Source organism: Periplaneta americana, chromosome 8 (genome assembly GCF_040183065.1).
Source record: "Periplaneta americana isolate PAMFEO1 chromosome 8, P.americana_PAMFEO1_priV1, whole genome shotgun sequence".
Taxonomy (NCBI): Eukaryota; Metazoa; Arthropoda; class Insecta; order Blattodea; family Blattidae; genus Periplaneta; species Periplaneta americana.
In genome coordinates this window covers 1,989,778-2,007,528 of record NC_091124.1, presented here as the reverse complement: position 1 = coordinate 2,007,528, position 17,751 = coordinate 1,989,778, and the positions used below count along the sequence as shown (strand labels likewise).

General features: G+C 33.4%; 1 protein-coding gene across 1 annotated transcript in view; it reads left to right on the top strand.

The window, feature by feature from the left end:
- LOC138704372 (neuroligin-4, Y-linked-like) overlaps positions 1 to 17,751 on the top strand; it is a 1,066,533-nt gene that overhangs the window by 610,995 nt on the left and 437,787 nt on the right. Inside the window, exon 3 of the mRNA XM_069832203.1 lies at positions 579 to 1,139. Coding sequence (XP_069688304.1) covers positions 701 to 1,139 — 439 coding nt within the window. The 5' untranslated portion in view covers positions 579 to 700. The remainder of the gene's footprint in view (positions 1 to 578; positions 1,140 to 17,751) is intronic.

The following is a 17,751-nucleotide window of genomic DNA, read 5'->3' as shown; positions in this document are numbered from 1 at the left end:
ACATTATTGCTATTTTCGCATAAATTAAACATCACATTATAGTTCTTCTCGCATTAATTGAACATGGAGTTTTGAATACAACGTTATAGCTGTTCTCACATTAATTGATTACCACATTATTGCTTTTCTCACATAAATTGAACATCATATTATAGCTGTTCTCATATTAATTGATTACCACATTATTGCTATTCTCACATTAATTGAACATCACATTATAGCTGTTCTCACATTAATTGAACATCACATTATAGCTGTTCTCACATTAATTGAACATCACATTATAGCTGTTCTCGCAGTAATTGAACATCACATTATAGCTGTTCTCACATTAATTGCACATCACATTATAGCTGTTCTCACATTAATTGTATACCACGTTATAGCTGTTCTCGCATTAATTGAACATCACATTATAGCTGTTCTCACATTAATTGAACATCACTTTATAGCTGTTCTCATATTAATTTATTACCACATTATTGCTATTCTCACATTAATTGAACATCACGTTATAGCTGTTCTCACATTAATTGAACATCACATTATAGCTGTTCTCGCATTAATTGATCTTGCAGATGGCCTGAGTGCGGTGCAGCCGTCGTCATGGTAGCGGGGGCCGCCGGACATGCCGCGCGCTGAGCTGGAGCCGCCGGCATGGCGGTGAGGCCGAGGCCGCGATGGGTTGCAGCGACTAGCCATGCAGCCGCGTGAAGATGGCGTCTTGATCGCCTTCCTCGTGCTCTTCGGCGTGTTCGCTGGCGCCCAGGGCCCGGGCTCGCTGCTCGTGCACAAGTACAGCACGCGCGTGGTCCGCACCAAGTACGGGCCCCTGCGGGGCGTCATCCTGCAGCACAACCACCCCCCGGTCGAGGCCTTCCTGGGGGTGCCATACGCCACGCCCCCGGTGGGGTCGCTCCGCTACATGCCCCCCGTGACACCCTCCATGTGGCGCAACACCCGGCTCGCAGACTCCTTCTCCCCCGTGTGCCCCCAGAGGGCGCCCGACATCGGGAATCGAACCGAGGCGCTCCTGGAACTGCCGCGAGGCAGACTGCTCTACCTGGAGAAGCTGCTGCCCCTACTGGTCAACCAGAGCGAGGACTGCCTCTACCTCAACATATATGCTCCTCGTGGTGGTGAGTACCAACCTTACAAACTCAAATCAGCCAGAATTATTTTTAATTGCACTTCTCGAGATTTCAGATATTTGCTTATGAATTGAATGTTGCACTACAGTCTGTATCACATTATTTGAACGCGATAGGCCCTATATCTGTTCTCACATTAATTGAATATCACGTTATAGCCGCTCTCACATTAATTGATTACCACATTATTGCTATTCTCACATAAATTGAGCATCACATTATAGCTGTTCTCACATTAATTGAACATCACATTGTAGGCTATAGTTGTTTTCACATTATCCGAAAGTCGAAATATAGTAATGCACTTTTAAACTGAAATAAACGACGGTTTTCGTATATTTCTCTCATTTCTAAGGCGAAACAAGCAAAAAATTTTCAGTTGTAGCCTAATTGTTTTCAAGTAATTCAAGAACGCAGATTATATTGAAATTAACATAGAATATTGCATTATATAAATAATATAATTTTCTGTAACACAAATTAAACGTTAAGCGATTGTTTTCCTGTGAACTCGGTGATTAATATTTCGTTGCAGTTTTTCTCACGATCTGAAGGAGGGATATTACATTATGGATGTTTCCCCATTCTTTGGACGTCTATTATTCGATTATAACAATTTTGAAATGAATATTGTACTGTTAATATTACATAATAGTATACAAATTAGTTGAAAGGAGAATGTTTTTATAGAATTGTTTCAATTTAAGTGAACACGGATTATTTCTTTCAAAATAGAATAATTCACTGGAATTATTTTTCCAAGTATTAAATGATAATGCTTTCATTATGATTATTACAACATGATTTGGGTGGTGATGATTTCGTTTAGTTTTTTTTTCTTGATCAAAAGAGTATGTGCTGTTGTAATAATGTTTAAAACAGAGAAAAATGCAGTTGGTTTTATACCAAATGACAAGATATTATTCCATTGCAGTTTGATTCCTACAAATTGAAGAACAAATTTTGTATTATAATAAGTTGTTTTCAAATGAATTTATCAGAAAATATTTGAATGGATGGTGTTTAATTTTATTTATTTTCGCTTACTTAACGACTGGTAATTATTGTAATATAGTTGTCAAATTAATCACATGTCGAACAATTGGTTGTAGTCATTATAACACAAATTTCATAGTAAATATTGGAGTACACTTGTTTTTAAATTAATTGACCTTCGACTTACAGCCGAAAACTAATGAACGGTTAAACGCAGAAACATATTCTCTTTTATTGAAAGAAGTATCGTTATTTGATTTGAGATTATTTCGTATTTATTTTATTGTCGTTTTCACATGAATTGAACGCCGAATGTTTTTTAAATATTTTATTAAGGATTTATCTATTGTTATTATTTACATTATAAAATTATAATGGTGTTAACTTCAGTAATATTCCTATATATAGATATTGTGTCATCCATAATCATCTTTAGAAGTAATTTGCGTGTAAAATAGTATATTTGTTTTCCTTCAAAATTATATTATTAGAAGCTCTAGACAGTTGCTATAGCTATTTTTCTTCCAAGTGATTTAATTCTGCTATCGTTTTGGACAGTTCTATGTAGATAATGTAACTGTCTTTATACCTATTCTAGACGTTTGTTGAAGTCGTTTTCCCCTGAACGATTTTTGTGGTTCCTTTGGATGGACTCTTTTGTTCGGGTATACATTTTGGTACGAGCTTTCTGACTTTTTTTTTTACCTTGTCACATATGTCACAACATCAAGCGTTTGGGAGATATGTGTCAACGCCATCACGGAGAATGACAAGGAAGGAGAAAGATATCAATTGCGTCAGTTACAAAGAACTCCCTCCAGGGCCAAACTTCAGAATTAGGGCCTATAGGAGTTACAGTTTGCCTTCAACATCTACAAAGGGAACCAGCGCACAGAAAGTTTGGTTCCTACCCTTTAATAATAATAGTAATAATAATAATAATAATAATAATAATAATAATAATAATAATAATGATAATAATAATAATAATAATAATAATAATAATAAAAACTGCTGGGCCATTTATACCCGAACCCACACTTTCTGAAGTCGAAATTGCGATAGAAAATCTGAAAAATTGTAAGTCTCCACGTGTCGATCAAATTCGAGCAGAATTAATACAAGAGGGTGGAAGTGCATTATATAGCGAAATTTATAAACTTGTACTTGCTATTTGGGAAAAGGAAATTGTACCAGAACAATGGAAGGAGTCCACAATCGTACCTATTTTTAACAAGGGGGACAAGACTAACTATAGTAACTTTCGAGGAATATCACTTTTGTTGACCTCGTACAAAATTTTGTCCAATATTATTTTGAGAAGATTAACTCCATATGTAGATGAAATTATTGGGGATCATCAGTGTGGTTTTAGCCGTAACAGATCGACAATTGATCAGATATTTTATATTCGACAGATAATGGAGAAAAAATGGGAGTATAAGGGTACAGTACATCAGTTATTCATAGATTTCAAAAAGGCATATGACTCGGTTAAGAGAGAAGTTTTATATGATATTCTTATTGAATTTGGTATTCCCAAGAAACTAGTTCGATTAATTAAAATGTGTGTCAGTGAAACATACAGCAGAGTCCGTATAGGTAGGGGAGAGTCGGGTAGTATCGGACATCGGGTAGTATCGGACAGTGCGTTTCTTTCATCTACCACCATATGGTAGTACCTGAGTGACATGATTACGTTTCTCTATGCAACATCACAGAAACGTAACCATGTCAATGAGGTACTGTCATCGTGTGGTAGATGAAAGAAACTCACTCTCCGATATTACCCGATGTCCGATACTACCCGACTCTCCCCTACGTTTCTGTCAGACAAAGAATATTGTACGAAATGGAAATAAAAAAATTGGAAATTTATCCTTTGAAGAGGTGGAAAAATTCAAATACCTGGGAGCAACAGTTACAAATATAAATGATACTCGGGAGAAAATTAAACACAGAATAAATATGGGAAATGCCTGTTATTATTCGGTTGAGAAGCTTTTATCATCCAGTCTGCTGTCAAAAAATCTGAAAGTTAGAATTTATAAAACAGTTATATTACCGGTTGTTTTGTATGATTATGAAACTTGGACTCTCACTTTGAGAGAGGGACATAGGTTAAGGATGTTTGAGAATAAGATGCTTAGGAAAATATTTGAGGCTAAGAGGGATGAAGTTACAGGAGAATGGAGAAAGTTACACGACACAGAACTGCACGGATTGTATTCTTCACCTGACATAATTAGGAACATTAAATCTAGACGTTTGAGATGGGCAGGACATGTAGCATGTATGGGCGAATCCAGAAATGCATATAGAGTGTTAGTTGGAAGTCCGGAGAGAATAAGATCTTTGGGGAGGCCGAAACGTAGATGGGAGCATAATATTAAAATTGATTTGAGGGAGATGGGATATGAAGGTAGGGACTGGATTAATCTTGCTCAGGATAGGGACCAATGGCGGGCTTATGTGAGGGCGGTATTGAACCTCCGGGTTCCTTAAAAGCCAGTAAGTAAGTAAATAATAATAATAATAATAATAATAATAATATAAAAATTATATGTCACATATTAAGTCTACTTATATAGGTTTTTACCTCTCGTGCCTTCCTGTTTAAACCCACCATAACACGAACATATAACAGGTCTTCCTTAATGTGGGGTAAGCATTACGCAGGATACCCACAAAAGAGAACACAGGACATATAGTTGACAACCAATATCCATCCTATTTACGAGATTCAAACGCGCGGTCATAGCGTTTCTCTACATGGGTGAACTTGGTCCAATAAACAAGAGATAAACTATGTTGCAATTTAAATTCCTTATGAAGGGAGGATTTTGCAAATTGGGGCGTTGCCTTCATTACATGAGCTTTCTATTGTGACAGGTAATTGCGTCAGTATTTGTTATTGCTGCACATCGATTACTCAATGTTTAATTGGGTAATTGATCCCGATCTGTCAGTGATTTCATGCTTCGTATCCTGTTGCATTAAAGCTGAACAAATTCAATGTAAACGGTGACTGCTATTTTCAAGATGCCTGCTACCATTCGCTGCCATTACAAGTTCGTGACATAAACAGTGCTATTACAGTATTGGTAGTACTGTAAACAATTGTAACGATGATAATAATAATAATAATAATAATAATAATAATAATAATAATAATATATTAAATATACACAACACGCTTGGAAAGACATGTTGATTTCTATAAATACATCATTGATTTGCTATTACATGATACATATTTAGAGGATTATTTTTACTATATATTATTTCAGGAGATACATATTTATAATAATTAAGTTTATAAGATTACTTTTATTGCACACAAATATTTATGAAATACATTTTCATGATACTTAAATCTTTTTTCTAAACTTACGTATAATAAAAATAAATCTTCTAAATTTATGTGTAATAAAAAGAATCTAAATTTATGTATAATGAAAACTAATTTTTTTAATTATTTAGGTTTAATAAAAATGAACCTTCTAAATTCATGTGCAATAAAACAATTTTATAAATTTTCTAAATTATTTTCGTATAATAAAATTGAACTTTCTAAACTTAAGTGCAATAAAACAATTTATGTATAATGACAATTAATCTTCTAAATTATTTACGTATAATAAAAATAAACCTTCAAAATTTATGAGCAATAAAAGTCTTCTAAATTTATGTATAATGAAAATTAATCTTCTACATCATTGACGTACAATAAAAATGAACCTTTTAAATTTGCGTGCAAAACAACAACCCTCTAGATTTATATATTATAATCACAACTTCTCTTCTAGATTATTTACGTATAATAAAAATGAACCTTCTAAATTTATGTTCAATAAAACGACCTTCTAAATTTATATATAATGAAAATTATTATTCTAAATTATTTATATATAATAAAAATAAACCTTTCAAATTTATGTGCAATAAAACAGTCTTCTAAATTTATGTATAATGAAAATTAATCTTCTACATCATTTACGTACAATAAAAATAAACCTTTTAAATTTATGTGCAATACAGCAACCTTCTAGATTTATATATAATGAAAATTTCTCTTCTAGGTTATTTACGTACAATAAAAATGAACCTTTTAAATTTACGTACAATAAAACAACCTTCTAGATTTATATATAATGAAAATTATTCTTCAAAATTATTTATCTATAATAAAAATGGGCCTTCTAAATTTATGTGCAATAAAAGTATTTTTAAAATTTACGTATAATGAAACTTAATCTTCTAAATTATTTACGTAATATAATAAAAATGAACCTTCTACATTTATGTCCAGTAAAAGAATATTTTAAATTCATGTAGCCTATAGTGAAAATTAATCTTCAAAATGATTATTTACGTATAATAAAAGTGAATCTTCTAAATTTATGTGCAACGAAGCAATTTTATAAATTGATATATAATAGAAAATTAATGTTTTAAATTATTTGCGTGTAATAAAAGTGAAAAATGTACCTTTTAAATTTATGTGAAATAAAACAACATTCTAAGTCATATATAGTGAAAATTAGTTTTCTAAATTATTTCTGTATAATAACATTGAACCCTCTAAATTTATCTGCAATAAAACGAATTTCTTAATTTATATATTATAATGAAAATTAATATTCTAAATTTTTTATGGATAATAAAAATGAAAAATGTACCTTCTAAATGTATGTGAAATAAATAACTTTCTAAATTTATATACAATGAAAATTAATCTTCTATATTATTTACGTGTAACAAAATTGAATCTTCTAAATTTAAGTGCAATAAAACAATCTTCTAAATGAGTGTACTGTATAATGAATATTAATATTCTAAATTATTTACGTGTAACAAAATTGAATCTTCTAAATTTAAGTGCAATAAAACAATCTTCTAAATGAGTGTACTGTATAATGAATATTAATATTCTAAATTATTTAGGTATAATAAATATGAACCTTTAAATTTATGTGCAGTAAAGCAATTTTCTAAATTTATGTATAATGAAAATTGATATTCTATTATTCATGTATAAAAACATGAATCTTTTACATGAAAATGATACCCAAGAGCAATTTATTCATTGTCTCCGTACATAAATTCATCAACAATGTTCGCTATACACAGTAGAGATCCAATTTTGTTGTCGATTTATTACAGAATGTAGTTATAAATGTATTAAAGGAGGATTTGTTGAATTTCGTTCGATATTATTCCGATTTTGACAGGATTAATACATTACAATTATTCTCAATTATCTCTTGACAAAATTTATTTCATTACTTTCTCCTTTAAACTTTCAGCTTAAGTTTCCTGATCCAGGAATGTAGCTCTTGGTGATTCCTTGTCGGTAGCTTGCAATAAAATTATTGTTTGATCTATATTTTTGTCTTTACCCTTATGAAATATCAAGTAATGATTTTATGAATAAAAATGTTGATAGAATATACTCATGTTTTTTAATCGTTTCTAGATTAATTCTATTCGTCAATTTTAGGAATATTATTCCACTTATATTGTTGTCATGGAAACAGTGCCATTGACCGTTCTTGCATTACACGAGGAGCAGAAAGATGCCTTAGAATCCGATTTGGAGGTTTTACAATTTTTTTTAATGCTGATACCAAATGACTACAACTACTGCTATAACTACTTCTACTACTACTACTACTACTTGCAGTGTAACTCCTGATACTAATACTACTGCAGCATTTACTACTACAACTAATACTGCTATTGCAAAAATTACTACTACTACAGCTATAAAACTTTTACGATGTATATGTTATAACATGTTGTTGTTGTTGTTTTCTAATCCCAGGCGTTTGACAATAAAGTCATTTGACCTCTTGCATTCCAATACTTTTCAAAGATATTATCATTGTCAGCCACTGAAGCTCAGATTTTGAGGTGTTCCGAATCCATTTCTTGGTTTGAGTTGCACAATGGGCAGTTAGGGGACTGATATATTCCAATTCTATGCAGGTATTTGGTCAAACAATCATGGCCTGTTGCCAATCGAAATGTAGCTACAAACGATTTTCGTGGTAAATCGGGAATTAACTGTGGATTATGATGCAGAGAGTTCCATTTTTCCCCATGGGATTGAGTTATCAAATTTTGTTTGTTGAAATCTAAGTATGTAGATTTAATAAATCTCTTCACAGAGTAATACGTAGATTTAGTAACAGGTCTGTAAGTAGCAATGCTGCCCTTCTTTGCTAAAGCATCTGCATTCTCGTTTCCCAGGATTCCACAATGGGATGGTATCCATTGGAATACAATTCTTTTATTGAGTGTTATTAGTTGAGAGAGCATTTTAGTTATTTCTGCTGTTTGAGATGAATGTGTGTGTTTAGAGATTATTGATAGAATAGCAAACTCCTTATATTCAGACAATTTTCTGCATCACCCTGTATATTTTTTGGAAGACCGCGATACTCTATCTTTATATCGTGTAGTGACAAAGGTACTCTCAGCTTTCCTGAGGGAGTTGGGAAGATTCAAACCCAAGTGGACAGCACAGTTGCTTTCTCTCTCTCTCTCTCTCTCTCCCTCTCTCTCCTGTTTTCCAATTAGTCCGCAGCGCACAAAGACCTTTCCTCCTGATTGAGTTTCCGTCTGACTTCGTGACCTTTCAGATTCGGTCAGGTGTGACTGCGCGCTGAAAAACTGAAGAAAATTCACCTCATGCAAAAAAATTACTCCAAAACTGCCGGGCTTCAACAAGCTAAGTAGCGGTTTGTGTGCCGCGCTAACCACATGAACAGGCGGTGACGCTAGTTGTGGATGAGTTGATCCAATTAAGAATTCTTAAGAGTATTTCCCGTATCGAAAACAGGTCGGTTTCCTCTCACAGAACAGTAGACATAGCCTATCTGAGCCATAGATGCTACAACCTATTAAAGAATACCTGTCTGTGCAAAGCAGACAATTAAGTTCGTCTTCTTCTTATATACAGCCATTAGTTAATATTTTCTTGTATATATGCTTTTTGAATTGTTTCTCGTATGGTGTTGAAATGATCTTCAGTTTCATTTTTACGTCATTTACATAATTTTCATCAATAATAATAATAATAATAATAATAATAATAATAATAATAATAATATAACTGAATGTATTACTGAACGTATTATTATTATTATTATTATTATTATTATTATTACTATTACTATTACTATTATTATTTATCTTTTGAAGTGGTGGAGAAGTTCAAATATCTCGGAGCAACAGTAACAAATATAAATGATACTCGGGAGGAAATTAAACACAGAATAAACATGGGAAATGCCTGTTATTATTCGGTTGAGAAGCTTTCATCACCCAGTCTGCTGTCAAAAAATCCGAAAGTTGGAATTTATAGAACAGTTATATTACCGGTTGTTCTTTATGGTTGTGAAACTTGGACTCTCACTTTGAGAGAGGAACATAGGTTAAGGGTGTTTGAGAATAAGGTGCTTAGGAAAATATTTGGGGGTAAGAGAGATGAAGTTACAGGAGAATGGAGAAAGTTACACAACACAGAATTGCACGCATTGTATTCTTCACCTGACATAATTAGGAACATCCAGACGTTTGAGATGGGCAGGGCATGTAGCACGTATGGACGAATCCAGAAATGCATATAGAGTATTAGTTGGGAGACCGGAGGAAAAAAAACCTTTAGGGAGGCCGAGACGTAGATGGGAAGATAATATTAAAATGAATTTGAGGGAGGTGGGATATGATGGTACAGACTGGATTAATCTTGCTCAGGATAGGGACCAATGGCGGGCATATGTGAGGGCGGCAATGAACCTCCGGGTTCCTTAAAAGCCAGTAAGTAAGTAAGTAAGTAAGTAAGTATTATTATTCATTCGTCCATAGTGTTCTGCTCAAGGGCGGGTCTTTCATTGCAAACCCAGCATTCTCCAGTTTTTCCTATTTTCTGCCTTCCTCTTTGTCTCCGTATATGATCCATATATCTTAATGTCGTCTATTATCTGATATCTTCTTCTGCCCCGAACTCTTCTCCCGTTCACCATTCCTTTCAGTGCATCCTTCAGTAGGCAGTGTCATCCTACTCAGTTATCCAACCAATTCCTTTTCCTCTTCCTGATCTTTCTTCACCCTCTCTTTCCAACACAGCTTCATTTCTTATTCTGTCTGTCCATTTCACACGCTCCATTCTTCTCCATATCAACATTTCAAATGCTTCTATTCGCTTCTCTTCACTTCGTCGTAATGTCCATGTTTCTGTCGCCATACAATGCCACACTCCACACAAAGCACTTCACTAGTCTCTTCCTTAGTTCTTTGTCCAGAGGTCTGCAGAAGATGCTCCTTTTTCTATTAAAAGCTTCCTTTGCCATTGCTATCCTCCTTTTCACTTCCTGGCAGCAGCTCATGTTACTGCTTATAGTACACCCCAAGTATTTGAAGCTGTCCACTTGCTCTACTGCCTCATTTAGAGTTCGCACGTTTACCTTCTTTATTTTCTTCCTTTGACCATGGTCTTCGTCTTGTTTGCATTTATCTTCATCCCATACTGCTCACAGCTGTCATTTAGCTCCAGTAGCATATCCCTTAGTATCGTCTCCTCTTCCGCTAGCAAAGCCATGTCATCAGCAAATCTTATGTAGCCTAAAATAATAATAAAAAGAATCATAATGTATGGTTGGATTTTATTAGAATTTATCGTTTCCAGGAAATTTTTAGTCCATACTCCATTCTGTAACGCATGGACCTCGATCGTTGTCCTTAGTTTTTCATGCAAGAAGGATGTATAGCACACACTGGATGAGTTCTGGAGGTACTATCTAATTAAAACTTCTTTAATAACGACTTTGGCAATAAAGGAATTAAACAACTTCTTAAGGGGCGTAGAATGTAAGCATCTGTCACTAAAGTAGAAGCCTGGATCTTCAAAATGTATCCACACAATAGGGAACTCCCTGCATTTCGCTATATCGATTTCAGTTTACTGTTTGAAGAAAATTTGAGTCTCCTGGCAACACGCTAGAAAACAAAAGACACTCACTCCGACTCAACGAAATGAAATGCTTGCCTCAGTTTCTTAACAAGATAACTTGAAGACTCTTTTTTTTTCTTTTTTAAAGTTTTGTGTACCGTTTCTTTCCTTATGTTGAACATTTTTTGTTTTTGTTGCCGTCTTCTTCATATTAGCTTCAGCCCAAATTTAATAAGCTGTAGACTACAGGACCAGCGATTTTATTCTCAATGAATGCTTCAGGTTTCTGATAGGTAAAATATTTTCCGGCAGATGTCTCGCTAATGCATAAAACTTAAACTGTTGATCCCAGTCTAATTCTGTTTAATTGAAGCAATAATGACTTCAAGAATTTTAAGCCTATAGTTAAGAAGATCCATTAAATAAAGCGTTAAGTTGTTAATTTTTATTTTGCCGTTAAGGGAAGTATGGAAATAAAATGCAGAGGAACTAAAGGCATCAACTGAGTGCGTGAAAAGTCTATACCTCAAATTAAACTAATAAAATCAAATCAAATATGATTTCTTTAACACATCATCGTGTTTTACTTGATAATAAGTTCGTTTAGTTTCCGTGACGAAACATTACTGCCATTACCCTTTCAAAATAATATAAACACCCCTTCGTATTAATGGACTCTTCCATGTAGTTTATACATACATCCCGTACCTATTCAGTTTTGAATGGGACCTTCCGGTATATGTTTCTATACAGGGTGATTCACGAGGAACTTGCGGAACTTATTTCCAAAGACATTCTGAGCAAAAAATGTCGTATAAACATGTGCCCTAATCTCAATATTTTCAGAGCTACACTAATTTGAAGTTGTTAGTAAAATACCCTTTTTATTTACTTTTAAGAGTAAAAGAATATTATAAATAGAGAATGAATTATTCAGAAGTATCATTTTTTTAATTGGCTAGTGTTCTGAAGCTAATTTCCGGGAATATTCTTTGAGATTTTTTAAACAAAAGAGTGTAATACAATTTTCCTCGATTTGCTTATTCTCGAGATAAAAATTGTTTTAGGCTATATCAAATATTTCATGGCGTGTTTTGGGAAAGCCATTGATTTAATTCCCAATATGCTCAGTCAATTTAAGAGAGCAGTGTATTATGATAATAAATTATTGAAAGAATTTTAGTTTTGTCCTTAAAATATGCAGAAATTTGATTCGAACAAATATAATATTTTAAAATTCCCTTGCAGAAGGAAATGTTGTATTTGTTCGGATAAAATTTCTGCACATTTAAAGTACAAAACTAAAATTGATCTAAATGAGGGGTTGGAAAGCAATGGTGGATCATTAATGTTTAGGTGAGGGGTTTGGACTTTTTCCATTGCTGGTTGCTACAATCAAAAAATTAAGACACAACGTTTCGAAGGGTCGTTCTCCCTTCGTCTTCAGGTGGAAGGAAGGAGAGAAAGGAAAAAACCTACTGTTGGGATCGTAAACGGAATAAAAAAGATGGGCGTGAAGTGGCTAAAAAATTGATGAAAGACACACAAAAGGAGGGGGCGGGGAACTAAAAAAATGTGTACAAGTGTTAAGATACCTCGATAGAAAATAAAAGAAGGTAAAAAAGGAAAAAAGTAGTAACAAGAACATGATAAAAAACTACTACTGCCACCTACCGGTAGCAGACATTACTACTAACTACTAAGCTGCAACACTAGGTTGCGTTGTCTAATGGTGGAGATGACCCCAGATGGTCTACGTGGTGTTGGTGACAGCATTCTTCCCCTTGTATTGAATATTTCTGATGTCTTGTTCAACTATGGGGTAACTGCTAATGACTTCTGGTTTTTCTTAATTAGAATCTCCACCGAAGCCAGGAATCAATCGATCAGTCATACAGAATAGGTGTACGTAACGATCCCAACAGTAGGTTTTTTTCCTTTTCTGTCCTTCCTTCCACCTGAAAACGAAGGGAGAACCACCCTTCGAAATGTTGTCTTAATTTTTTTATTGTGACAACCAGCAATGGAAAAAGTCCAAACCCATCACCTAAACATTAAAACTAAAATTCTTTGAACCATTTATTATCATAATACACTGCTCTATTAAATTGACAGAATATATTGGGGATTCAATCAATTTTTTCTCAAAGCAAGCTATGGAATTTCATATAAAAATGTTTTATCTCGAAAAGGAAGCAAAAAGGAGCAAATCTGAATTACTTTTTGTTTGAAATATCTAAAAAAAAAAAAAAAAAAAAAAAAAAACTACCTCCTGAAATTAATGACATCATTTACGGTTCGCTCTGTATACAGTCCTGATTGGAAACGAACACAAAGATTATACGTCTTGTTAGAAATTGGCTGAGGTGGTCGTATCCTTGATTTATTTTTATCACGAATCAGAGAATAAACTTATTTTGGTTCGTTAACAATGCAGTACTAATCCCACTTATGTGGGGGTGGAATTAGAGAACTTCCTCAACCAATATATTTGTACTTCTTTACATTTCATACAGATGGCCCGGACTGGTTCATAATGAACAACAGATTTATATATGATGGATGTAAACATACCATCCCATCGCACCTCTTCATACTCATCCTCTTTCACAATAGCCCTGCCAAGACTCTGGAACTCGCTACCTGCTAGCATCAGGGACTGTCGAAATAAAATTCAATTCAAACGCAAACTTACTAGGCACTTGGTCAGTAATTGAGACTCGTTCAGACATGGTTTCTTGTAAATAGTTCTTTTAATCTACCACAAAATATCTCAATATCCGGTAATTTCATCATTATAGAATTTTGTTATTGTAGGTTTAATTTGTAATTTAGTAAATACAAAAATATTCTTTGTTCTTAACTTCTATGATAAAATGTCTAGCTTTCATTAATCAGGTATTCTTGTCGTACTTTAATTTTTATTGTAATTGTAATTGTAAATTTAATATTAATTGTAATCTTATTGTTCATGTTATAGTTGTAATCCCCTGGTAGAGGGGCAGAGAAGGCCTGACGGCCTTATCTCTACCAGGTTAAATAAATAAATAAATCTAAATCTAAATCTAAACAATGCAGATTTTAAGAACTTATTCCTTTGATAGAGTACAACAAAAAATTCTAAAAACATATCAATGTCAAATGAATCTTTTCTAAAAAAAATCATAATAATTTTCCCCTAAATCTTCACTACATAAATACTATCCGTACGATTCTGATTTTTACTGCTATCATTAGAGAAACTGATAAGGAGTTACTTATCCCTTTTGCAGTTTATAAATAAAATTGACGGTTTTCTTGCAAATAAAATTAAAATATTAACAAGTATCGTCATTTCTTGTCATTAGGAAGTCTGGCAACCCTGCTGCAGTAACTAAGGAACGGAATGCTGCTATTGAGACATGAGTTTGTGTGTGTGTATTCGTAGGTGAGCCGTTGCCAAATTACACAGACTTACAGCCTAATTTTATAATTAAACTTCCACTTTGTTACGAAACTTATAAAGTTTTTTATTTATATTTTAATGTATTGTATTGTTCCATCCAAGCTGCACAGTCATATCATTTCCACTATGTAAACCAATTCCGAGGAGGGAAAAGTTTATCACACTAAAGTTGAGATCTCCTCTGATAACGGGTCAGAAGTTCTCTCTGTCTATAATTGAGCACCTAGTCTTTCCAGGGGTAAAAGTCGGTCGAAGCGTAAACGTGATTTTAACTTCTAAATGGCTTCAGGGTTCACTAAGCCTATATGAAATTGCGTACCGTATCCTTCCAGAGCATAAAATTACGCTGGACTGTAATTCTTACGTCCTTCTAGTATCGAAATCAAGACCACTTTGGAACTGTAACTCCCTGACTCTTGTATGTACATTTAATGACAAACACTTTCCCTTCTTAATTGAACGAAATCTTGTATACATCAAGCGACGTTGTTCACTTTAAAATAACAAACGTTGGAACTCTTCATGCGTCCTTTGTAAATTTTTTTTAACTGATGTTCTTCTTGTTGTACAGAAATAGAGATGTAATTGAATGCGAGAGCTAAAGAAAACAGCGCATGTTTTACGAGGGAATATCTTTTGAAAAACAGCATATCCAATACTGAAAACAACTTTGGTCATATTATGTGAGTGATATTGACGTCTGGAGAAATACGCCCTACTTTTCTGAACGCACCTGGGAAACTCTCGCTTCTACTGCATATACTGTACAGCCTATGTAGGCCATGTCTACTCCCAAAATACTCCCAAGAGTCGGAAATTGGCGTACCCAGAAGTGGATTGCGAACTTTTAAGGGCAAGATATTCATCGATAAAAGTGACTTTCTTTTATGTCGTGCTTAAAAATTAACAATGAAAGCAACGTTTCTTGTTTTCCAATATTACTTCAAGAGAAGGTCATTTTAATTGGTTCAAACTTTGTTGGTACAAGATCTACATACAGACGTGGACAGATTATTAGACTAAAACGTTTTTCTTGGAAACATAATATAATTCGTCATATCAACTATCATTATAATTCACAGAGTCTCTATTGTTGTAAATACGATTGTTTACATCTTCTGGTATATTTTTCCAGTGGTTAAGTATATTTTGTCTGGCTATGTTGGTACTACTGGTGTTTTAATTATATATTACTGAAGATATTCTCTCCCATGGCCTGCAAGAAGACCGGACATGAACGAAATTAAAAATCTGTGATCTATACAGAAGAAGAAAGTGAACAAAAAGAGGCTTACAACAAAGCATGGACTCATTTAAGCACTGTCTGATGTCTGGCGAAATGATACTGATATTCAAAGAAAGTGTCAAACTTTGGTTTGCAGCATCCCTGACAAAATCAACGTGTTAATAAAGAATAAGGGAATGTTCACAGAATATTAGTAACCGCAAGACTCAATTATCTGTTCATTATATCTGTGCAAAATACATTTTTGTTCATTATTTCTACCGATAAATACAGCTTCGTTGCTCATATAATTAATTTAGTCTAATAATTTGTCCACGTCTGTATACTACATAAAAACAGTATATTACAATTGTTCTTAAAATGATAAGTTTTGAGGTCTCAGTATTCGATTTCAGTTATTCATCTTTTTTTGCTTTAGCAATGTTTAAGGGGTTAGGTACAGCTTACAAGCAGTAAAATTTTGGAAATATTCAACATTTTTTTCCTCCATTACTCTATCCTGTAGAGTAATGAAAATTAGTAAGTGTAAAACACTGTCTTTCTGCTAAATTAAAAAATATACATTTTTACGATTTAAAAAAAATTATTTCAATTTTATTTTTTTCAAAATTCATTTCACTGTGCAGTGATGAAGCATTTCCCAGATAACTAAAAAAACTATCCAACATTCTGTGATGAAATTTTTTGTGTTTATTTATGCATGTTATATCTACGATATGATGCAAGATTACTTCTCTAGCTTTGATAGATTGTCTGATAAAAAATAAATTCATTTTTAAAAATGATCATGTATCAGTACTTTCTTCTAATACAAAATAGAAAATAGTACATTATGCAACGAGCCTATAATGATAGTAATTAAGACGCAAGTATGATTATTTATGAAACGAGCGCAAGCGAGTTTCATAATTTTCATACGAGCCTCTTAATTACCATTATAGGCAAGTTTCATACGACTTTTTATGCTCGACCATATTTCTAACTTAAAATTATTTAAAATTAGGTCTTCTTATGGTTATGTGCGAACTGACCTGAATTGTGAGATGTGCGCAGACGCGAAAGTATTGATTTTTTCCGAGGCCGAATGTCATTGACCTAGGCAGAGAATAAGATGAACATTAGTCTGATATAACCTGGAAATTGATTTAGAATTGAAAAACGAGATGACAAATTGAATTTCTTTGAATATTATTTACAATTAACGCTAATTAGTAACAGAACATAACCTTCTGCGACAGTATTGGATTTCCAGCCTCCGTGACTTTTCGCTAATTGTCTTTCGATTGCATATCCGAGAATAATCTATATAACGGTACAAAGCTGGCTTGTCATTGGCTGAACACCTGAACTTTAATGAGTAGGTGTACTTTAATGACATGCATTAAAGGACTGCTAGCAGGTGTATAATTACTACATTTCGGCATGGTCGAGCATAAAATATATTATTTATTAAGTAATGTAGTTGAAAGAGCATGATATGGTAAGCATGAGTTTCAGTAATAAAACAAAAGAGAGAGAACATGAAAAAGTTTATGGGTTATGAGGGAAACGCTTCATCATATATACATATTAAATCGTAAAAATACCTATATGCTCGACCATGCCGAAATGTAGTAATTATACACCTGGTAGTAGCCCTTTAATGGACCTCATTAAAGTACACCTATTCATTATAGTTCAGTTGTTCAGCTAATGAGAAATCACCATTGTACCATTATAAGACCGCAAGTATCGATTATTCTCGGATATGCAATCGAAAGACAATTAGCGAAACGTCACGGAGGCTAGAAATCCAATACTGTCGCAAAAGGGTATGTTCTGTTACTATAATAATTAGCGTTAATTGTAAATAACATTCAAATAAATTCAATTTGTCATCTCAATTTTAAATCAATTTCAAGGTTATATCAATATTAATGTTCATGTTATTCTCTACATTATATCAAGGTCAATG